Raw genomic sequence first — 23,945 nt, forward strand, 5'->3', positions numbered from 1 at the left:
CCCAGCTGAGATGTTGCAGCGGTCAATGAGGAATCTCAACAGCAGATTTCAAGAAGGCATTCGTACAGGAGGACGCCATCTACAGGAAGTCATTTTTAAGAAATGAAAATTCCATCATTATTTCTTAAATGGCATGTTGTATTGTTTCAATTACTATGAGAGACGCCTGGTGCTTCCAGCCCAGCACGGCTCTAAATCTCTAGCCAGACTCTTCTCCTCTGTTGTTCCCAAATGGTGGAACAAACTACAAAACTCTGTGCGTTCTGCTGAGTCCCTTTCTACTTTTAAGAGACAATTGAAGACTCCATTGTTCAGAGAACACCTACGCACTTAATCTGACTCCACCTTAGGGGTAGAATAAGTCAGGTGGTCCAAAACCCAGCACTTATTTAGGGCTGACAAAGTTGAAAAAAAAAAAAGGGGTGGTGGTTGGCAATTCTTTTGCAACTTGATGACAACACCTTTGACCAATCGCACTTGAAGCACTTTTTGCACTTACTACAGGTTTTTCCTTATTTCTGAATTCTTGCTTGTGTTGTACGTCGCTTTGGACAAAAGCGTCTGCTAAATGAAATTGTAGAATAAAATATTTTTCTTCCATCACTCTTGGTTTTATTGGATTGTTAAAATGTTCCTGTTTTTTTGTGTCACCCTGTACATCTTCCACCAAGATGATTATTCAAAAGGTAGATCTTTGAGATCTACCTCTTGAATGACCTCAGATCCTCTTGACTTCAGATTCTCTGATGCCAGTGATCAATGAGCTTCCTGGTGGCCTTGTAAGAGGATCTGAGGTTATTCAAAAGATCTACCTTTTGAATACCTTTAGGAAGGTAGATCTTCCTCCAAGATTATTAGATCTTGGTAGATCTCTTGAATAACCTCAAATCCTCATATGATCCCCCAGACTCATGATCTTTTAAAACAGCATCTGCAGGACTTCCCCCATGACTTCCTCCATGACTTCTTGTCATCCGATCAGGAGTAGAAGTTCTCTGCCAGCTTCCTCATCCTCTTATTGCTGTAAGGAAGTGGTGGAGATGGTTTCTGCTGGACTGGTGCCATCCTGAACATCAGAGCATCCACCTGATCCTCTGGAGCAGTCTGGTACTCCGAGTCATCCCCCTTCAGCTCCTCTTTGTTCAGGTTGGGATGACAGCATTTGTAGTAGAGGATCTTCAGCAGGAGGCCGAGGACGTAGACTGAAATCACACCAGCAGCGGTGACGGCGGCGTTCAAGGGAGGAACCGCGGCGTAAGGAGGATCCGTGATCATCTTCCAGCACCAGACACCACAGAGGACAGAGATGTCCACCAGCATGAAGCTGTGGTACACCAGAGTCCGGTACCTGGTCCGACCCTCGGTCACATTGAACCAGTCGAAGTACCAGATGAGGCCCACCGTGGCCCGGTACAGCCACTCCCCACCAGCGCTGTCCATGAAGTCGGTCTGGGACCTCCAGGCGAAGAAGAAGAAGACCATCCAGGAGCAGATGAGGTGGGTGAAGACAAAGCAGGGCAGCACGGAGGCGAAGAGGGCGACGGCGGTGAGGCGGGACGCGATCAGGAGGAGGTTCCACAGGAAGTAGACCAGAGACGAACCGAAGCACTGATTTTGTTTGTCAGGGAGGAAGGAACGAAGAGAACGATGGTAGGTGGTCACACAGAATGCTATGGCCGATGCTGAACCCACCGCCTTTAGAACTGAGGAGGAGAAGAAGGAGAAGACCGTTGAAGTCCACATATACAAACTAAATCAATGTAAAAAGCTGTAAGGTACTGAATCAGTCCAGAAACATCTAAAAAAACATCTACCCTAACCTCCTCAGAACATCTGGTTCTTCATCTCCAGTAACTTTATCAATGATCAGATTTCTACCTTCATACTGGGAATATTTCCAGAGTTCCAGCTCCCTTTGTTTCTCCTCCTAAATGTCCTGGTTCTATCTGCTGGACTGATGAAGTTCTGAGGCTCAGAAATGATGGAAAAAGTCCATTAAAAAGTGATAAATCTGGACCCACCTCTATGGAACTCTGGAAATTTTCCCAGTATGGAGGTAAATAATGAAGTTCTGAGATCTTTCTGGAACATTTCTTCGATCAGTAAAACCACTGAGACAGGCCTGACTGCTGAACCTGACCAGAACCTGACTAGAACCTGACCGGTGAAGGTGTCCAGCCGACCCTCCTGCAGGATGATGGTCAGCATCAGGACCAGCTGGGGGGCGCTCTCTGTGAATGTCTCTATGATCTTCAGCATGCTCAGATCGTGGGTCAGATACACCACGAAGCCGTTATTGTTCTTCAAGTAACAGTTGAGGACAGAAAGTTCCAGAACGCTGGCATGTCTGAGGACAGAATGAAGCAGAACCAGTCGGACCGGGTCAACAGAACCACGACTCAGCAGGTTAATGCCAGAAATCTCCTCATGCAGACAGATCTGAAAACATTCTACAACTGTTAAAAAATATATTTACCATCTTTCAGTCCTTAAGATAACCATTTTATTAAATAACTGTTAAATAGTTTTGTGTTCTGCTGATTTACAGACAGTAAAAAGTGAAATTTTACAGTAAAACATTGTTTAAAAAGACAAAACTATTTACAGTTATTCTGTGTTTCATTGTGGATTACAATAATTATTATTATTTTCTGTGATTTTACCAGATATTATCTGAAATTTAACAAAACGGGGGAAAAAAATAACAGTTAAATAATGTATTTCCTACTTTTCAATCCTGTTTTCTCTCTTAAAGTTAACCTGTAAATTAAGAACATGTAAATTAATACTTTATCTGTGAGTTAATCACTTATTATCTGTGTTTAACTCAACGGGAAAAATAAGAGTAAAAAAATTATTAATTTTATTTCAAAACAGCAAATATCTGTATAAAAAAGATTTTTTTGCTTTTTTAAAATACAGTAAAAAAAATTAAAAAGTAAAAAAAACAATCTAAATAATTAATGTGGAAAATAATCCAAAGATTAATTGATAATAAAAATTTTAAATAATCATTAGTTGCATCTAATGTGGTCTATAAAATGACAAAAATGAAAAATATTCAAGATGACACCTTTACATTGACCATAACCCAAATATATTCACAAAAACAGCAACAAAAAAAACAGTAAAATTTTGATATTTTTTCTTTAAAATGACTCAAATATGTGGTTTTAGGAAACCTTTAGTGACATTTTTCAGCATTTTATCAACACATTCTGCTGCATCTGAGGATTATTTTGTAAATTAGGGCTGAAATGATCATTTTCTTGACCGATTAATGTGGAAAATAATCCTCAGAATAAAAATAGCCTGAAGGCTCGATGCGGTTTCTGTTCTTTGGGAACCGTCCTGTGACTCTGTCGGTATTTTAGCTTGAAAATGAGGAACTCTGATGTTGTAGTAATGTCGTCATGTGAAACAGGAAGCTGAGGCGTGTTTGAACTTCCTGTCGCCGCGGCAACAACATCTGTACATAAAGCATGACTCGGTGAGAACAAAGGTTGAATTTAAAGGAAACAAAACAGCTCATTGACATAACATGTTTTACTTTCTGTTTCACGGCTAATATCGGAGTCTGATGAGAATATTTCAGTCAGTCGTGAAGCATTAGTTCAGAATCTCGTTTAGTTTTGTAATCTTGTCTGAACAGTTCAGCTGCAGAATAACTCTTGTCTGCGTTTCCAGTGAACTGAGGAATGTTTCCAGGAAATCCAAGAGCTTCAAGCTTAAGTGAAACTACTGGAAACCTGTGCAAAGGTTTAGACTTCTACAAGGCAAAACTCTGCTAGGATGCAGCCAAAACCATCTAAAACGTATGAGAAACATGCAAAGACGGCATCTTTACATGGAAAAAATCCCAAATAAATGACTAAAGGACAAAGAAAGACTGTAAATAAGAGTCAAAATGTAAACAATGTTGGTATTTTCAGTTTAAAAATGAGTCAAATCTCCCACTTTTGATGACAAAAGTACTAAAAATTACTGTGTTTTCACTAAAAATGACTGTTTAGACTTTTATTTGCAGTTTTTCTTTTCATCTTGGACATTTTCCACTATTTTCTCTCATTTTATAGATGGAATTAGCTGCAAGTAACTCTTACTTTCATGACTAAATGTCTAAAATTAAGTTATTTCTCGTAGTTTGACTTTAAATTAAGCTTCTAAAAAAAACTAGCTGGATGATCAATTCCACTTTCTGAAGCCAAAGTACTAAAAATGAACGTGTTTAGACTTTTATTTTCTCAGTCTTTTCTGAATCTATGTGGGTTTTGGTCTATAAAGGCACCATCTTGGACATTTGTCACTATTTTCTGACATTTTCTGGACAAAATGAGCTGCATCTGGTTTTCTTTTCAAAATGCTGGATGACTATAGTTCTGGTGTCACAGAGGGGGAAAAATAAGAAAATATTCATATGTAAGAAGCTTTATTTGAGTCATTTTTAGAGAGAAAACACCAAAATGTCATTTTTTTTAACTCTTATTTGTTGTTTTCCTGAGCCCTTAATGAAAAGATTTTACTTTTGGCGCATTTTTCATTCATTTCTGCCATTTTATAGATAACATTAGCTGCAAATAGCTGTTATTTATTTGATTAATTGTTTAAAATTAAGTTGTTTCTAGCAGTTTGAGTTTAAATAAAGCTCTTAATCTGAAAATATCAACTTAGTTGGATGATCAGTTCCATTTTTTAAAGTAAAACTACCAAAAACTACTGTTTTAACTTTTATTTGCAGGTTTTTTAGTCACTTTTGGCTGCCTAAATGTCAAAACACTGTAATTTTAAGTGCTTTGGCCATAGAAAGTGACTAAAAACTGCAAATAAAAGTAATTTTTAGTAATTTTGCTGTAGAAAGTGACTAAAAAACTGCAAATAAAAGTAATTCTTTGTACTTTTGTTGTAGAAAGTGACAAAAAAACTGAAAATAAAATAATTTTTAGTACTTTTTCCATATAAAGTGACTGAAAAACTGCAAATAAATGCCCAAACACTAAACAATTTAGTAATTTTGCCTGAAATAATGAAGATGATGATGATAATTTAAACTCTCACTGCTGTAAACAGACTCATTCAAACGTCCCGAGGTCCTTGAACGCACCATCCCGGCTCTGACCCACCTCAGGTAGATCCCCAGCTGCAGCAGGTGGACCAGTCTCAGCTGGTTCTGGCTCAGGCTTCTCTCCACCTTGGTTTCCCTCCTGAAGTCCTCGTAGCGGTACCAGAACCAGCTGTAGACCTGGACCAGCACCGAGGAGCCCACCAGCAGCACCACCAGAATCCCCAGACTCCAGTAGGCCCCGGCCCGGTAGAAGCTGACAGCAGCCCAGATGTCCAGGCCCACATCCAGCAGGAACACAGGTAGACCCACACAGGTGAACAGGAAGTCCAGACGGGAGAATTTGAAGCTGCTCATGCTTCAGAAACACGGCGGGCAGAAACACAACTGAAACTTTTCAAGCTGAGACAAAGTTCAGAGTCTGAAACACGCCTCCTGCTGCTCTTAAAGGAACAGCTGCAGCCTGAAGCAACAGGCTTTTACTATGAAATCACTTCCTGTTCAGACATTAGAGCAGGGTTCGGCAAGTAGATGTGGCTTCGCGCCAAAATGTTTGTAAACAATCGAACAGCGGGTCAACCTGCGGGGGGGCGCGGGGCGATGCCGCGAGCAGCGGAGCTTCTCCAGCTGATCGCTGCTGCTTGGGACACACGTCTCAGTTCTGATCACAGATGTATTAAAAATGACTCCGGAGACACACACACGTTTTACACACACTGTTGCTCAGTGAAATCTGGCTGGTACAACCGTCCGAGCAGTAGCGCAAACGCGGAAATGCCCGGCAGCAGCCGACCACGAGAGTTTCGTGTTGCGGTGACGGACTGGCTTGGCTCCGTGCCAAATCAAATTTTCAAAATCATCTGGCGGGCCAGATATTATTCCTGACAGGCCAGTTTTGGCCCGCGGGCCGCCAGTTGCCGGCCACTGCACTAGAGGATGTGTAACCATAGCAACACTGAGTCAGGCAGCAGAAAAACACTCAGAGACACTTTTTCTGTCATGCTGTAGCTCAAACAACTCTAAGAAAAAATGAAAATAAGACAGAAAATAATGAAAAATGTCCAATCTGACCCTTTATCTTCACTAAAGTCCAAGTATGCCATGAAATATACCATGAAAATACCATTAAATATACGATGAAAATACCATAAAATACCATGAAATATACCATGAAAATACCATAAAATACCATGAAATATACCATTAAAATACCATAAAAATACCATGGAATATACCATCATAATACAATAAGAATACCACAATAACACCATAAAATACCACAATAATACCATAAAAATACCATGAAATATACCATGAAAATACCATTAAATATACGATGAAAATACCATAAAAATACCATGAAATATACCATAAAAATACCATAAAATACCATGAAATATACCATGAAAATACCATAAAAATACCATAAGAATACCACAATAACACCATAAAATACCACAATAATACCATAAAAATACCATGAAAATAACACAATACCATAATACCATGAAATATACCAAAAAATACCACAATATTACCATTAAATATATCATGAAAATACCATAAAAATACCATATAGTACCATGAAAATACTATCATACCACAATAATAAAAATACCATAATGATAAAAAGTCTCCTTTACTTCGCCTAAAATCTTTTCTGATCAAAACTTTTCACCGTTTTATTGACCGACAACTTCACTGTAAAAACCATGTAAATCAGCAAAAACAACAACAACAAAAACAGATAAACAACAACAGCTTTAATAACTTTACAGAACAGACGAGGTAAAAACAGAAAAGTAGAAGATTCAGGTTTAAATGAACCAAACATTGATTAGAGTTTACAAACAGGAAGTAAACATCATCGTTCAACTGTAACAGAACAGGAAGAGGAACTTATTGGTAAATTTACATTCAGAGGTTTAACAAAATAAAATCACTTAGAAATTTTACTTTCATATAAAACCACAAATCTGACATTTTCACCAGTTTATCTAAATGGTCCAGGTTTAAAATGGACCAAAATACTCAGATTTTTGTCATTTTTCATCATTAACTATTAAATTTAATAGTTACACAAAACCAGGTTGGATTTTCTTTTACTGTATTTTCAAAATAAAAGGCAGAAACTGTAACTAAAATTTCTAAAAAAAATAGTTTTTTTCTTCTCATTTATCAAGTAAAAATAGAACTACATACCTAAAGTAATAAAATGTGATTTATTTCATTGAAAAAGCACCAAATGTTTGTTTTATAACTGAGCTTAAAATATCAAAATATCCCAGATTAAGGCAGAGAAATGTGAAGATTTTTTCATACTTCTAATATTTCCACTTACATTCATTCCACTAACTTCCTGCATTTATCAGGTGATTCACCTGCTAATTTAGCTTTAAAAACTAGATTCAGACTCTGAAGTAAACAAATACTGATTAGAGTTTACAACACAAACAGGAAGTAAAAAAGAGGAATTTACATTCAGAGGTTTAACAAAATAAAATAATTCAGAAATTTTTACTGTCGTATAAAACTAGAAATCGGTAATTTTAACCAATAATCTAAATGTTCCAGGTTTAAAGTTGTCCAAAATAGCCAAATGTTCATTATCTGAGTTACACAAAACCAGGTAGTTGTTGTTTTTTTCAAAATAAAAGGCTGTACTGTACTGTAACTAAAATATCTAAAAACTTTTCTCCCCATTTTAAGAAGTAAAAATAGAACTATGTACCTAAAGTAATAAAATACGATTTGCTTTATGGAAAAAGCACCAACGTTGGGCTTAGAAACTAGCTTAAAATATTAAAATATCCCAAATTAAGGCAGAGAAATGTGATGATTTGTTTTGAATCCTGAGATTTTTTTTCATATTAAAATCATTTAGAAACTATAATTTTGTATAAAATTAGCACAAAACCACAGATCTGTCATTGTAACCAATTAATCTAAATGTTCCCAATTTAATATTGACCAAAATATTCAGATTTTTGTTGTTTTACACAAAAACAAGTTGTTGTTGTTGTTTTTCTATTGTATTTTCAAAATAAAAGCCAGAAACTGTAACTAAAATACATATTTTTTTTAAAGGAAAAAATTTACATTTTCTATTTATTCATGCCATTTTCCTCCTCCAGGACAGAAATTCTATTGTTTGTACTGTATTTTCAAAATAAAAGACAGACACTGTGACAGCCATTATGCTGTTCTAGAGGATGAATTTTCTCCTTAGTTTCAGCTGTCTTTTGAAAATAATCATCAGTTTGAGCTCATTTCTGTCTATAAAATGTTAGAGAATTACAAAGATTGCGCCTTTACATCCACCAAAGATCAAGTACATTCCTGAAGAACAAAGACAAACAATTAAAAAAATAGTTTTTGGTATTTTTGCTTGAAAAATGTCCCCAATCTTTGGCTTTAGTGAACACTGATGGACATTGTTTTCTGACATTTTACAGACCAAACAACGACTGGATTAATGAGGAAAACTGGTTTTACCAAATAGTTATTCAAGAAAATGACATTTTTAGCTCTAGTTCTCAGAAGTGTTCATTAGCAGCTTCATCTGTGGATTAAAATGTCAGAAAATAATGAAAAATGGTGGTTTTCGCTTTAAAAATGTCTCCAGTTTTGGTTTGACAGACATTTTTCTCCGTCTCCTGACATTTTTCAGACCCAACAGCTGCAGAACAGCAGAACTAATAACAATGCAACAATAATCCAGGTCACAGCTGCGACGTCTCGGCTCCATCGGTTCCTCCGTCGGTTCCTCCAGATGTTCTTCCGTCAGAGTAGAAGTGTGCGGCGTTGTGAGCCATCCGTCGGTTGGTCAGCTGAGAGGACAGCGAGTCGTCCTGGATGGAGAAGTCCCTGAAGGTGACCTCGGCGTCGGGCAGGTCCCGGGCCGGGTCCCTAAACGGGGGCCTCCAGAGCCGGGGGTGGAAGCAGCAGTAGTACAGGGCTTTGAAGAGCAGCCCCAGCAGAGAGGTGAGGGGCAGAACCAGCAGCAGCACCGGGCCGTACGCCTCCGTCTGCACCGGGTCCCGGTAGAACCACCAGGTCCCCAGCAGCAGCCCGCCGTCCACCGTCATGAAGGCGTGGTAGATGAGGCTCCGCCCCCTGGTCCGGCCCTCGGCCACGTTGAACCAGCTGAAGTACCAGATGAGGCCCACGGTGGCCCGGTACAGCCACTCCCCGCCGGCGCTGTCCATGAAGTCGGTGCGCTGCTTCCAGGCCCACAGCAGGAAGGCCGACCACAGCAGCAGGAAGTGGACGGCCACGAAACCGGGCAGCGCCGCCGAGAAGAGGGCGAGGGCCGCCACCCGGGGGGCGATGAGCAGCAGGTTCCACAGGAAGTAGACCAGCGAAGAACCCCAGCCCTGCTTGGCCTTATCAGGGAGGAAGGAGCGCAGAGAGCGGTGGTAGTCCACCACCATCCAGGCGATGGACGTAGCCGACGCCGCCACGCTCACAACTACACACAGGAAGTCAGGCTGTTAGAAACGGTGACAAAAAGACAGAAAACAGACACAAAGAGACTCAAAACAAACACAAAAACACACAAAATGAGCACAGAGACAAATAGAAACATAAAGAGACACAAAATTAACATAAAGACACACAAAACAGAAAGAGACACAATTTAACACAAGAAAAGATACAAAACAGAGAGACACAAAATTAACATAAAAAGACTCAAAACAAACACAAAAAGACACAAAATTAACATAAAAAGACACAAAACATACAAAATAAGCATAGAGACTCAAAATGATCATGAAACAACGCGAAACAACCACAAAAAGACAAAAAAGAAACAGAAAAACAAATATGAAGACATAAAACCACCACAAAAAGACTGAAAACAAACACAAAGCCCTATCACCTCCCAGCTCAGTAAAACCTTCCCTGTGTTTTTTATATTATTGTGCTTGTCTAAACTCACACTGCACGGTGCGGGCCTTGTTGGTCCTCAGCATGACGTAGATCATCAGGGTGAGCTGAGGAGCGCTTTCACAGAAGGTCTCGATCAGACGGAGCATGCTCAGATCGTGGCTCAGGTAGACGGCGTACTCCGACCCTTCCTGTTTCCTCCACCACACTTTGAAGCCCTGACGGATGGCCGAGATGTGCCTGAGAGGAACGAGACAAACGCACAAGGCTGTCAGAAAAATAGCAGAGATATAGCAAGAAGATACTACATATATACCAAAAAATACCACGATAATGGCATAGAAATACTACGTAAATACCATGAATATACCGCAATGGAAACACGGGAACACATTACGAAAATGCCAAAAAAATTACCATTATGATACCAAAATAATACACTAAAAATGACCACCATAATACCAAAATAATACACTAAAAATTATCATCATAATACCAAAACAATACACTAAAAATTATCATCATAATACCAAAATAATACACTAAAAATTATCATCATAATACCAAAATAATACACTAAAAATTAGCATCATAATACCAAAATAATACCATAATAATACACTAGAAATGACCATCATAATACTTCAAATATACCATAAATAAACCACCGACTACTCTAGAATATTCTTTCCAGACGGATGCGTTCAGTTGTGTGATTAAACGTGAAAACAGCCGTCATGTTGAATTATGCGTCTTCAGCTGTTCATCCTTCATTAAACCGTTTATTTCTAGAGTTCATTTCTCCTCTGAGTTACTGGTTTTACTGGTTACCACACCTGACATTTACACGGCTTCACTTATTCTGGGAAATCATCTGCCTTTGACTGTCAGTAATCCACAGTAAACTGAATATCTTCAGATAGAAAGCACGACATTAAACACGTTTACAACAAATTCATCAATCAGTTGTCGACTAATAAAAGAATCTACAATTGTTTTCATCAGTTATTTACTGGTTTTAGTATTTTCTTTAAAGAAAAAAGGTCTGAATTTGTCTTTAAAACTGTGAAAAATGTCCTAAAACCCAAGAAAATTCATAAAGAACAGAGAAAAACAGCAAACGCAGGCCAGAACCAACAACATGTTGCTTTAAAAATGATTCAAATACTTGGCCTTGGGAAACAAATGTGAATATTTTCTGTTTTTTTTCCTGGTCTATGACAGTAAACTGAACATTTTTGGATAATACAAGACTTTTATTGACTAAATTACAAGCATAAAGAATGAGTTCATGGAGTAGTTTTCCATTTTTATTACAGATTCATCAGTTTATGCCATTTTTTAAGATAAAAATCTATATCCTCTGATTTATAATAATGTTTTATTTATTTTACTGTTCTAATGTCATGCTTTCTGTACTTTAATGTTTAGTAAATGACTTCAGTTTTGGAAGCTGCTATATAAGTAAACTTTATTATTATTGTTGTTATTCTAGAGACAAAGTGCTCTACTTAGTTGAGGAACTGTTACTTCCTTTCAGTCTCTAAAGTTTGTTTTTATCACTGTTTGTTGAGAAACTTCCACCAGGAACCAGCCGATGACGACACAAACCGCTAAGGATGCCATTTAAAAAAAAAAACCACAATAATACCATCATAATATCATGAAAATACATAAAAATGCGATGAAAACACCACAATAATGCCATAATAGTACTATAAAAATACTATAAATATACCACAATAATACTGAAAAAATAAAATAATCATACCACAATAATATAAAAACACCATAAAAATACTATAATCATACAATGATAATATCAAATAATAATACCACAATAATAATATAAAAATCTCATGAACAATGCCACAGCAATGCCATCATAATACTACAATAGTACTATAAAAATACCATGTAAATACCATAAAAATATTCCATAATAATACCATAAAATACCATCATAATACCATAAAAATATCACAATGATGCCATAATAGTACCATAAAACATGCTATAATCATACCATAAAAATACTACCATGATACCCCCATCCGGTCGGTTCCGGTTTCGTCCAGGTGAGTTTACCTGCACAGGAAGCCCAGCTGCAGCACGTGCAGCAGGCAGAACAGCTTCACCCGGTCCCCGAACAGCACCGTCCCGGCCCCGGTCTGTCCCCCGAAGCCCGGCAGCTCCCGGTCGTAGCGGAACCAGAACCAGCTGAAAATCTGGACCACCACGGAGGAGAGCCCCATGAGGCCGACCAGCAGCCCGAACCAGAGCAGCTCCCCCCGCAGGTACAGCTCGGTGGCCACCCACACGTCGGAGCCCCAGTCCACCAGAAAGGTGCACACCCCGACCACCGAGAAGGCGAAGTCGATCCAGGAGTACCGGGAGAAGGACCCGCGGTCCATGGCGTCGGCTACCGGCCCGGGAAGCTAGCATCCGGCTAACGGTCTGTTATTCTCCTCCCTGCTCACCGCCACCGACACAACAACTGTCCCGGACTCCAGCATCTGAGCACCGCCCCGACTCTTCTCCCCGACGAACCGAGAACCCGCCGGGCCGGTTTGGAGGGAAAATATTCGGTCAGACGGCGGGACAACCTCTGGGGAACCGCCGCCGTAAAGACCCCGCCATTGTGAACCTCAATCCCGCCCACCGCCGCCCTGACAGCCGGGAGGGGAAGGTGAGGACTGGGAGCGCACCACCTGGAGGTCGAAGGTAGACCTAAATACGTCCATAATCAATCATTAATCGATTCCACAGGAAATTTGTTTTCAGCATTTCTGGTTTTGTGATCATTATTTCAGACTTTTATTAAGAAAAACACACAAGAACTGGTCATTCTCAGGTGGATTTTTCTTCCTGAAGGTTTTGCAAATTTTCAGAAATTTGGTGAATTTTTTGCAGATTTTTTTTTTCAGACAAGCAAACTAAATTTTTGGGTGCCCATAAATGAAGACAACAGGAGGGTTAAAGGACCTGTTGAACACCAGATCGCAGCTTGATAAAATGTCAGAAAATGCTGAAAAATGTCACTAAAGGTTCCCAAAAGCCAAATATTTGACTCATTTTGAAGCAAAAACACCAAATTTTTGTAAGTTTTTAGTCATTTTTCGCAGTTTTTCTGACCTTTTATCAATATATTCGGCTGATTTTGTAAATTGGGGCTGATACTACAATTTTCTTGATCGATTAAGGTGGACAATAATCCTCAGAATAATTCAGAATAAAAATAATCCAGAGGTTTGTGTTGTTTAGGAACCTTACTGTGACTCCTTTGGTATTTTAGCTTGAAAATGAGGAACTCTGGTCTAATAATAATCGTCATCATGTGAAACAGCAAGCTGAGGTGTGACTCATGTTTGAACCTCCTGTTACCGTGGCAGCAACATCTACACGCAACACACTCCACTGAGGAATTTTCCTGACAGTTTCCTGATAAAGATTCAGTTCTTCACATTTCAGAAACCAGTTTTTGAGAGCAATAAAGGCTCATTCTCTGGCTTTTCATCTGCTAAATCTGGCACAATTTTATCAAAAACTTTCTGCACTTTTATTATGATATTATATATTAATATTATTTTACAGTTTATTTTTGCAGAAACAGCACACAATTTAAAACTCTAAACAGGTAGAAAACTGATGAACTGAATCACATAGTTTGAATTTATCAATTTCTGTGACTGCACTAAAATAATTCAATTTAAAATACATAATTTATATAATATGTAATTTATAATTTATATTCTCTTCTATTATTGATTTTCCTATCGAGGATTAATAAAGTTATTGTATTGTATTGTATTGTGTTCTGTTCTCATCTATTCTCAATAAAGTTATTAATGAAAAGGGGTCCGAGGAAGACACGCCCCCCTGCAGCCGCTCGGCCAATCGCATGAAAGGAGCCCGTCACGTCTGTGGGCAGCTCCGCGCATGCTCCGTGTGCCTCGCTCCTTGTTATTCGGTCGGTCGCGCATTTCGGCGGAACGGAGAAGTGGAGAAAAATGTCGCGGGTTTATATCGGAAGGCTGAGCTACCGAGCCAGAGAGAAGGACGTGGAGAGGTTTTTCAAAGGCTATGGGAAGATCCTCGAAGTCGACTTGAAAAACGGGTAACGTAGAGGAGGCTCTAGGTCGACGTCTGTTGGAGCTGAACGTCCGCACAGGCCGCCGAGCGCACACCCGGGCCTTGTTGTGTGCAGCAGGCCCGGCCTGCTAATGCTAACAGGCTAATAATACAAGCAGCGTTTAGCGTCGATTGTGATTTACAGCGACGATTTAGCTTCCATTAGCTGATTGTTTTTTTTTTTAACAGGAAGCTAAAGTTTGATGTTTAAGAGCTTCAGGATAGTTTTTTGTTGTGTGATCTGTCCGTGACTGTTAGCAGGCTGGCTAATGTTAGACGTGGCAAAGTCAAAGGCGGCTGAGTTTAAAAGACGAACCGCAAAACACAACTTAAAGTTCAGTCACACCCATGTGGAGCTCCAGATAAGAACAGTTTAAACCACACACACACACACGTTTCTCATGAGTTAAACACTAGTGTTCAGACAGCTTCTGCATCCAGCTGCATTAATTAGCCTCCTTCTAAACTGTTTAAATTTTTATTACAGGTCAATCGGAATTTTGAGTCTAGAAATTTGTGGGAAAATTTCAAATTTACTTTAGCTTGTGATTTTCATTTAAAGTCTAGCTTCATTGCAATCTCTGTAAAGCGTGTGTTGGACCATTATTAGATTAAATACCACCGAAACAAATACAGGATTTCCTCATGCAAAGATCAGAACTTGAGGACATCAGTGGCTTCCAGTTTGTGTTTATTACATGTTTAGCTGGTATTTTAACTAATATTTGCAGATGGAACAAAGCTGTGACTGCCTAAATGCACAAGGTAGTAATATTAATAAAAAAAATTACAATTTTATTCAGATATTTGTATAAACAGGATGTGGCATTGAAGCAGGTCATTCAGGGTAATAAATTAATAATGATAAAAAATATCCCTGAGTCAGATGTGTTGCATGATGTAGATTAAAACCTGCAGCCTTTGCAATTTGATATTTGCATCATCACCTTTCATTTAGAGCAGATTATTTGTTCAGTCCGTCCATCTACACCCCACAGATCCCAGCTTGTTTCAGTTCACCACGATTAAAACAAAGAAAATTATAATTATTATGATATATTTTATTTGTATATTGCTTTTCTGTCAAATAAAGCATGAAATACAGTCTGATGATGCAGAAATCATAAAACCTGCAGCTCCAGTGCATTATTTCTGTTCTAAAATGTGTTTTATACGTATAAATCCCCGTTTCTCTGGAAACTACTTAATATTTTTGATCTTCCTGTGTAAATTATGTCCTGTAGTTTGAAAAAAACTGTCTAAATTTTGTGACTTTTAAGTGTGAATGTTATGGTTTCTTTCCTCTGTGACAGAAAACTGGAGATCTTCGGACCAAACGAGACATTTCACAGACAAATTAGCCTTTTTGTCGTACATGCTTGGGAGGAGAAAGTGTTAAATTTATTACATTTGTGTTTCAAAGTGCTAAAATTATTATTTTGATACATTTCTCTGATCCAATTGGTTCTTCATTCAAAGAAGTGGTTCCAGCTGTGTGACTAATTGATTAGTGGTCATTAATTCCTAAATAAAAAAATACAAATATATTTTGATGTTTAAGTGAAGTTAGTTACTGAAATTTAAATATTCTCTAGTTTCTTTCCTGCTCAGTGACTTTACATATGTTTGAATTTTTTGGATGAGACGTTTCAGATCATTTTGAGACATTTTTCAACATTTTCTGATGCTTTAAAGCTCAAACGACTAATTGATTAACTTAGTAAATAATCAACACATTAATCAACAGTCACAGTAATCGTCACAGAAAGCTAAATGTTGTTTGTTCACAACATATAGCTGTTCAGCATCAGGTAGTAGGAGTACACCTGTGTGAATATTCATGAGGAAGTCCTGGTTTTAATTATCCGTGTCTAAATGTACATGATGTACTGAAGCGCTGTACCAGTTTGTACACGCCTGCCCTCTGCTGTGTGATGTAATCCTGTCCTCCTCCCGTCTGTAGGTACGGGTTTGTTGAATTCGACGACCCCCGCGACGCCGACGATGCGGTTTACGACCTGAACGGCAAAGAGCTGTGCGGAGAGCGGGTGATAGTGGAGCACACCAAGGGGCCCCGGAGGGACGGAGGCTACGGAGGAGGAGGAGGAGGAAGGAGTAAGTGTCCGGCAGAGTTCTCCTTCCTCTTTCAGTAATGTGTCGTTGATGAGGGGTTTCGTTCATCGCAGGTTAATGTCAAAAAAAGGGGCAAAATTTGTTGAGCTTGTCCTTGGTGGCTGATGTGCATCCAATTTATATCATCATTCCTTCTGTAGATGGAGTCTAGAGCTGGGGGATGAGGGTTTAAAACATAGAAAATCAGCTTTTTGCTCCTGAATCCTATTGTGCTTGTTTTCCAGCTTTCATTCCTCCCATCAGTTCCCTCCATTGTCCTGTCCTCAGTGAGCCTTTCAGGGTTTCAGCGGCCCTTTTTAACCCTCCTGTTGTCTTATCATCCTGTTCACTCCCCACTGAGCCTCTAAAATAAAACAGTTTAGTTGAATTTTCAACCCAAAATCTTTTTGCCTTGAAGAAACAGCCTGTCCATACATCGCACACTTTGTGAATGTCTGGATTTCCCCGCTGTGTTTAACCCTCGTGTCGTCCTGCGTTTTAAAGTTTGAAAATTTTGGGGAAAAATCTTTAATTTCGCAGTATAACTTCTGATGTCCACATTTTCAACATTTTTGGGAAATTTTTGAACATTTCTTGGTGGAAAAAAATGTTTCTTTAAGAACATTGACGTAAAAATCAACCAAAATCCAGTGAATTCAGTTGATTTTTTTTTTGTGTGAATGTTCTTAAAGAAAATATTTGAAGTTTTACTGATCTGTATGTAATCACTTTAGATATTTTAGGATGTTTTGGAAGATTTTTTTATTTATTTGAAAATATTTACAAGAATTTTCTTGCCGAATTTGGATGGTTATTATTTTTTAAGGGAAACGTTTCAGGAATTATTGGAGTTTTCTTCCTGAAAGTTTTGCAGATTTTCAGAAATTTGGGGAATTTTTTTCCTGAGTTTTAGGATATTTTAATTTCAAATTGACCCGTTTTAAAGTTTGAAAATATTGTCTCAGTGAAGCGTCTGATGTCCACATTTCCAACTGGATTTTGGTTGATTTATTCTGTGAATGTTCTTAAAGAAAATATTAGAAGTTTTACTGAGCGGTATGTAAACGCTTTAGATATTGTTAGGAATTTTTTTTCAAGATTTTTACCCATATTGTGAAAATATTTCCAAGAATTTTCTTCCCAAATTTGGGGGATTATTTATATATATATATATATATAACTTTTAAGGAATTATTAGAATTTTCTTCTTGAAGATTTTGAAAATTTTCAAAAATTTGGTGAATTTTTTTGCTGAATTTTTGGGTTTTTTTCAGACATAAAAACTGTATTTTTTTGTTCCCCGTAAATGACGACAACAGGTGGGTTAAAGCTACTTTCTTCACATTTCCGGTCCTCCTTAGGATAGGACAAATACTGTCTCTTGCTCAGTAAATAATGTTTAGACCCACACAGCACCTTTACTAACATTAATAGTAAAAATAAAAATCTACTTAAATAAAGAAAATAGCTATAAAAGCGAGTGGTGTCCACTGTTTGACATACAGACGTGTCTCCTTTAGTTTCCTTTTGTCCTGCTAATAAACGGTTCCTCTTTCTGGGAGGAAGCTTCTTTATCAGCTCGTAACATGATTAAATTTGTGTGCACCAGAGCCACCAATGACTTGACAAATGTCTTTCATGTGATGAAGTTAAGACTTGTTATGATCATGTGAATGTGTGATGGGGAAATGGCTTAACATAAGACAAGGAATATAAACTGTATTCATTTCTTGAATATTGTTATTGTTAAATATATCTTGTAATCTATTGATGTCTTATTCCATTTTTTTATTTCATTTAAAATGATTGTCAATTTAAAGGTAAAGATTTAACAAAGAACCTCAATGTTTTAATTGAAAGAGTCCTTTGCTGACTGCCTGCCCCTATTGCTGGCCATGGTGTCCCCCCTTTCCAAGAGTGTGGTTTGACCATTCTGGGCCCCTGGGCAGACCAAAAAAGGGAGCCATTGTGAATGAAGACCGCTTTTCCCATTAGGCCCAGGCCGGGTGGTGAGGATGCCATGGGGTTAGGAAGAGATGTGGGTTCAGCTCTCATAGGTGCCTGAAAACAGAACATGTTTGTATCAGTGAAATGTTGTTAGATAGGCTAGCTTAGAAACATGCTTTAGTTCACCGTAAGTACTTCCTGGATCAGCTATGATTTTTCTTTTTTTGTTCTTATTAACAGTAGACTGATTGGACTTCTACCAAAACTCTGTTATTTTGGCTTAAGCTTTTGAATTAAGATCTTGTAGAGAGAAATAACTAGGATCTTTTTAGGATTAGATGTTTTTTTTTCTTTCTTTTTGTAAATCTTTTTCACCTTTTGCTTTACCCCTTCTTTGTTTCCTTTCCCAAGTGAATATTGAGATATTTTTGTAGCGTGTAGCTTTTGGAGTTTAGCATATTTGCACCATCTCAGTCGCTTTCCAGGCCTCATTGTTCCTGTTGTTTCCTTGTTACCCTGAAAGGTGGATATGGACGCTGGGGAAGAGACAGATACGGTCCGCCGATGAGGACGGATTATCGGCTTATTGTTGAGAATCTTTCCAGCCGCTGTAGCTGGCAGGACTTGAAGGTACGACTGTTGATTTGTCTCATACCTTCTGACCGTCCTCCTCCAATGCTGCGCATTCATTCCCCCATATGTCAGCAATGCAGCGTTTGTTTTAACTAATGATGATCAGAAATGTTTCATGGGCGTTTAATCCACACGACTGTTCAATAGTTTGGGATCACGCAGACGATTCAGAATGAGTGTCAAAGAACTTAAAATGAGTCAGAAATTATTCAATTTGTCCCAACGAGTTAAATACGGCCACAGTGACTCAAAGTCTGTGTAAAATAACTTGTAAAATGACCTGAAATTAAGCTTTTAAGCTGCATTATGTGTAAACACTTGTCCAAAATGGCATGAAAACACCTCAAAACAAGTTAAAAATCTTCCTAAATCACTTGAAACTTGTCCAGAATCTGTTAAACATTGTCATAAATGACCCTCAACGAGTCCCGAAGAACTCTAAATTTGTCAATAATGGTTCAGCTTTTCCAAACAGGTAAATATTGCCCTTAATGACTCTAAATCTGTCTAAAATAACTGGTAAAATGAACTGAAATTAGTCCAAAACTAGTGAAGTTTAGCCCAAAATGACTCGAAAGCCATCCAAATCCAAACTACATCTATTATGTTTAAAGATTTGTCCAAAATTACACGAAAAAAATTCAAAACATGGGAAAAAAAGGGTCCAAAATCATATCAAAATTTAAGTCTGAGTAATTCTGAGTAATGTTGCTGACAGACAGACAAGATGTTCCGCCTCTCATCCAAGATCAGAGACAGAACTTCTTCAAGAACCTACGAGAGGGAATCCAGAGAAGTAAGTTGGACAAATGAGGTGATCACGTGTTCTTCCATTTCCCCAGGACTACATGAGGCAGGCGGGGGAGGTGACTTACGCCGACACCCACAAGGGTCGCAGGAACGAGGGCGTGATCGAGTTCAGGCTCTACTCGGACATGAAGAGGGCTCTGGAGAAGCTCGACGGCACCGAGGTGAATGGCAGAAAGATCCGGCTCATCGAGGACCGTCCCGGTGCCCGCCGCCGCCGCTCGTATTCCCGCAGTCGCAGCCGCTCCAGGTCAGAGGTGTTTTTCACCATGTCTGAGGTTACAGCGGCTTGTTAGCTTCATGCTAACTGTGCTAATCTGTCTTCTTTTTTTGTTTTTCAGGTCTCGCTCCAGGAGCCGCAGATCTCGCAAGAGTCGCAGCCGCAGTGAAAGCAGCAGCCGCAGCCGCTCACACTCCAGGTGAGAAACCACCGTTTGATGTATGCTTCATTTGAATGCACCATAGCAATGTGTTCAGGAAACATCAGTAAACTGTAGCTAAAATCACTACCTAAGCATTATGTTAATGTAAAACTAGAGTATAAAAAGAGAAATGTTCATCAGCATGTCAGGGTGATTGACCAACAAAGGGATCAGAAGGTTCGCCTAAACCAGGGGTGTCCAACATGAGGTCCGTGGGCCAAAAGCGGTCCTCCAGAGGGTCCAACATGAGGCCCGTGGGCCAAAAGTGGTCCTTCATAGGGTCCAACATGAGGTCCGTGGACCAAAAGTGGTCCTCCAGGGGGTCCAACATGAGGCCCGTGGACCAAAAGTGGTCCTTCATAGGGTCCAACATGAGGCCCGTGGACCAAAAGTGGTCCTCCAGGGGGTCCAACATGAGGTCCGTGGACCAAAAGCGGTCCTCCAGAGGGTCCAACATGAGGCCCGTGGGCCAAAAGTGGTCCTTCATAGGGTCCAACATGAGGTCCGTGGCCCAAAAGTGGTCCTCCAGGGGGTCCAACATGAGGCCCGTGGACCAAAAGCGGTCCTCCAGGGGGTCCAACATGAGGCCCGTGGTCCAAAAGTGGTCCTCCAGGGGGTCCAACATGAGGTCCGTGGACCAAAAGTGGTCCTCCAGAGGGTCCAACATGAGGCCCGTGGACCAAAAATGGTCCTCCAGGGGGTCCAACATGAGGCCCGTGGTCCAAAAGTGGTCCTCCAGGGGGTCCAACATGAGGCCTGTGGTCCAAAAGCGGTCCTCCAGGGGGTCCAACATGAGGCCTGTGGTCCAAAAGCGGTCCTCCAGGGGGTCCAACATGAGGCCTGTGGTCCAAAAGCGGTCCTCCAGGGGGTCCAACATGAGGCCTGTGGTCCAAAAGCGGTCCTCCAGGGGGTCCAACATGAGGCCTGTGGTCCAAAAGCGGTCCTCCAGAGGGTCCAACATGAGGCCTGTGGTCCAAAAGTGGTCCTCCAGAGGGTCCAACATGAGGCCCGTGGACCAAAAGCGGTCCTCCAGAGGGTCCAACATGAGGCCCGTGGACCAAAAGCGGTCCTCCAGAGGGTCCAACATGAGGCCCGTGGACCAAAAGCGGTCCTCCAGAGGGTCCAACATGAGGCCCGTGGACCAAAAGCGGTCCTCCAGAGGGTCCAACATGAGGCCCGTGGACCAAAAGCGGTCCTCCAGAGGGTCCAACATGAGGCCCGTGGACCAAAAGCGGTCCTCCAGAGGGTCCAACATGAGGCCCGTGGACCAAAAGCGGTCCTCCAGAGGGTCCAACATGAGGCCCGTGGACCAAAAGCGGTCCTCCAGAGGGTCCAACATGAGGCCCGTGGACCAAAAGCGGTCCTCCAGAGGGTCCAACATGAGGCCCGTGGACCAAAAGCGGTCCTCCAGAGGGTCCAACATGAGGCCCGTGGACCAAAAGTGGTCCTCCAGAGGGTCCAATCCGGCCCTCAAAGTGTAAAAATTCCAGAGAAGACATTAACTGCAGATTGTAAATTAGTAAAAGTATAAATTTAAAATCATTTCTGGACCATGACAAGTTGTTTGGATCATAAAATAAAATACTAGATTGTTTGTATTGTTCTTTTGTTGTTTTGTGCCTCATTTTTGTGATTTGTCTTGTTTTTGTTGTTTTTGTCTGACTTGTCGTTTTTGTGGTTTTGTGCTTTTTATCTCGCTTGTGTTTTTTGTCTTATTTTTGTAATTTTGTGTTCGATTTTTTTCATTGTTTATTTCTCATTTTGGTCATTTTTTGATGTCTCGTTTTTGGCATTTGTCCATTTATTTAACGCTTTGTAACTTTCCTGTTGAATTTTTTGTCTTTTTTTGTTTCGTGTCGTTTGTTTAACTTTTGGTCATTTTGTTTCTTGCTTTTGCAGCTTTGTCTCATTTTTGTGGTATTTTGTCTTGTTTTTGTCATTTAGTGTGTTTTTTTGTCCCGCTTGTGTTGTCTTATTTTTGTGATTTTGCTTTGTTGTTTTCTCATTTTTGTTGTTTTGTAAATTTTTTCTCTTAATTTTTTTTGTGTTTCATTTCGTATTTTCTTCTTTTTTTTGAAAGATTTGACATTTTCTTGTTTTTTTCTCCCTTTTTAAATGATTTCTGTAAAATATAATAATTAGTAAAATGCTACATTGCTCTTTTCTTCTTCTGTCTTGTTTTTGTAATGTTTTGTCTTGCTGTGTTATCTTTTTTTTATCTGACTTTTGTCGTTTGTCTCGTGTTTTTTAAAGTTTAGTTTCCTTTTTGTGTCGCTCGTGTTAATCTTTTGTCATTTTGTGTTTTGCTTTGTTGGTTTTTCTGTTTCACGTTTTTGTCTTTTTGTGTCTAATTTTTGTAGTTTGGTCAGTTTTTTTGTTTTCTAACTTTTTGTCGAATTGTTCTAAATCATATGGAAAAGTTTCAACCCTGCAAAAGCTGCAGTTTTATTTATTTTTCAGTTGATATTTTGACACATTTTGCATAGGCTCAGTCTTCTGATGTAATCATCAGATTCTGACAACCATACCTGAAACATGCAACAAGAAGTTGGCCTTTTTGCACGTTTTCAAAAGCTATAAACTCAAACACGGTAACCCCGACAGCTCAAATTTGGCCAGGATGTTCTCCAGGCATGGTTGATTAAAAGTTATCAGAATGTTCCGCAAAAGTCTGAGGGTGTGGAAATGGAAATGGTGGCTGGCAGAAGTTGGATGTTTCGCAACTTTAACTCCTTTAGAGCAACTGTAACTAATAATATCAGTTTTAGCTAAGCTAGACTCACTTTAACTCTTGTTTTTTTTTTGGCCCACAGAGCGGCGTCTCGTTCCCGCAGTCGATCCCGCAGCAAGAAGAATAAGGGCAAAAATAAGAAGGAGGAAGAGGAGCGAAGCAACGGAGCCGACAAGGGAAAAGATCGCAGCCGAAGCCGCAGCCCCAAGAGCAAAAAGATCAAGAAGGACGGGAAGAAGATGAAGAAGGACGACTCCAGGTCCAGGTCTCGCTCCGGCTCCAGGTCACGCTCCAGGTCAGGCAACAAGGATCGTTCCAGGAAGTCCGTCTCCAAGGAGCCGGCGAAGAGCGACGACGAGGGTGGCGAGCCGGAGAGGGGCTCCCGCTCCCGGTCTGGCTCCCCGGCCGAGTCCAAGTCCAGAGCCAGGTCCAAATCCAAGTCAAAGTCCCGCTCCCCGTCCCCGGCCAAAGCCCGCTCCCAGTCCCGGTCCGCTTCCCGCTCAGAGTCCCGCTCCAAATCCCGCTCCCAGTCTCGTTCCCGCTCCCGTTCCCGCTCCTAGTGGTGGACTGTCCGTGGCCCCGTTCTGTATCTACATTCCCCCAGCGCCGCCCGCCTCCTGGTTTTGATAAGTAGCCGTAGAAAGCAGCGCTCTGCTCCCCGTCTTTTATGCACACGCCGCTCCACTTCATTTGACTTTGACATACTTTTCATTAGAGGTGTTTGTAAGAGAACAGGGTGCAGTCTGAGTTTTATAAGTTTCACCGATGCTCTGGTATGTGTCTTAGCCTTTTTTAATCGACGTAGAAGCATACTGTTTTTGTCAATATGCCGGGTGGAGCCAGATCCCACGTCTGCCGCCTTTTGTGAGATCCTTGTACCGTTTTTGTTTCAGAATAAAAATGTCTGTTCGGGACTTGGAGCCGGATCTGTGTTCTGTTTCTGGATTCACCGAGTTCATTTACTAGAGCTGAAACTAAACAGAGGAAACTGTTTGGGATACTTCTAAACGTAATTCAGAAATTTAAGTTGATATCTGGGTCATTCCAGATCTGGAGGACATCTGGGTTCAAAATGTTTGAAAAATCAACCTTCTCTTTTCCAGTTTTCTGCTCCATATTGATCAATAATAGGTATTGATTGGCTCATTTTATTCCATGTTTTCTGTGTTGTTGCTAACCCTACTCTAATCCATGCTAATGTGATCTTTTTCTC

At 40.1% G+C, this 23,945-nt stretch overlaps 3 protein-coding genes across 3 annotated transcripts; 1 reads left to right on the plus strand and 2 right to left on the minus strand.

The window, feature by feature from the left end:
* Positions 1-293: 293 nt before the first annotated feature.
* On the minus strand, positions 294-5,493 carry LOC110969758 (XK-related protein 8-like). The gene is made up of 3 exons (XM_022219918.2): positions 5,121-5,493; positions 2,163-2,347; positions 294-1,703 (listed from the first exon to the last, which is right to left on the minus strand). Exons 1-3 carry the CDS (start codon positions 5,414-5,416, stop codon positions 979-981), a joined length of 1,206 nt encoding a protein of 401 aa, XP_022075610.1. The 5' UTR covers positions 5,417-5,493; the 3' UTR covers positions 294-978.
* A 1,314-nt stretch (positions 5,494-6,807) lies between these two features.
* Positions 6,808-12,607, minus strand: xkr8.3 (XK related 8, tandem duplicate 3). Its single transcript, XM_022219912.2, has 3 exons — positions 12,038-12,607; positions 10,002-10,189; positions 6,808-9,530 (listed from the first exon to the last, which is right to left on the minus strand). Exons 1-3 carry the CDS (start codon positions 12,361-12,363, stop codon positions 8,782-8,784), a joined length of 1,263 nt encoding a protein of 420 aa, XP_022075604.2. The 5' UTR covers positions 12,364-12,607; the 3' UTR covers positions 6,808-8,781.
* Positions 12,608-13,878: 1,271 nt separating this feature from the next.
* srsf4 (serine and arginine rich splicing factor 4) lies at positions 13,879-23,646 on the plus strand. Its single transcript, XM_022219913.2, has 6 exons — positions 13,879-14,066; positions 16,044-16,195; positions 18,663-18,769; positions 19,615-19,829; positions 19,921-19,998; positions 22,815-23,646. The coding sequence occupies exons 1-6, from the start codon at positions 13,960-13,962 to the stop codon at positions 23,290-23,292; spliced, it is 1,137 nt and encodes a 378-aa protein (XP_022075605.1). The 5' UTR covers positions 13,879-13,959; the 3' UTR covers positions 23,293-23,646.
* The last annotated feature ends 299 nt before the right edge of the window (positions 23,647-23,945 follow it).

The sequence above is a fragment of the Acanthochromis polyacanthus genome, chromosome 11, assembly GCF_021347895.1.
Source record: "Acanthochromis polyacanthus isolate Apoly-LR-REF ecotype Palm Island chromosome 11, KAUST_Apoly_ChrSc, whole genome shotgun sequence".
NCBI classification, from domain to species: domain Eukaryota; kingdom Metazoa; phylum Chordata; class Actinopteri; family Pomacentridae; genus Acanthochromis; species Acanthochromis polyacanthus.

Excerpts from the sequence above, each read along its gene's own strand:
- LOC110969758 (XM_022219918.2), bottom strand. The coding sequence starts at position 5,416 with ATGAGCAGCTTCAAATTCTCCCGTCTGGACTTCCTGTTCACCTGTGTG. Across the intron at positions 2,348-5,120 it reads CAGCTGGGGATCTACCTGAG|ACATGCCAGCGTTCTGGAAC; the intron begins GTGGGTCAGAGC and ends TTCTGTCCTCAG. Across the intron at positions 1,704-2,162 it reads TCGGCTGGACACCTTCACCG|TTCTAAAGGCGGTGGGTTCA; the intron begins GTCAGGTTCTAG and ends TCTCCTCCTCAG.
- xkr8.3 (XM_022219912.2), bottom strand. The coding sequence starts at position 12,363 with ATGGACCGCGGGTCCTTCTCCCGGTACTCCTGGATCGACTTCGCCTTC. Across the intron at positions 10,190-12,037 it reads CAGCTGGGCTTCCTGTGCAG|GCACATCTCGGCCATCCGTC; the intron begins GTAAACTCACCT and ends CGTTCCTCTCAG. Across the intron at positions 9,531-10,001 it reads CAAGGCCCGCACCGTGCAGT|TTGTGAGCGTGGCGGCGTCG; the intron begins GTGAGTTTAGAC and ends TCCTGTGTGTAG.
- srsf4 (XM_022219913.2), top strand. The coding sequence starts at position 13,960 with ATGTCGCGGGTTTATATCGGAAGGCTGAGCTACCGAGCCAGAGAGAAG. Across the intron at positions 18,770-19,614 it reads GTAGCTGGCAGGACTTGAAG|GACTACATGAGGCAGGCGGG; the intron begins GTACGACTGTTG and ends CCATTTCCCCAG. Across the intron at positions 19,830-19,920 it reads CGCAGTCGCAGCCGCTCCAG|GTCTCGCTCCAGGAGCCGCA; the intron begins GTCAGAGGTGTT and ends TTTGTTTTTCAG.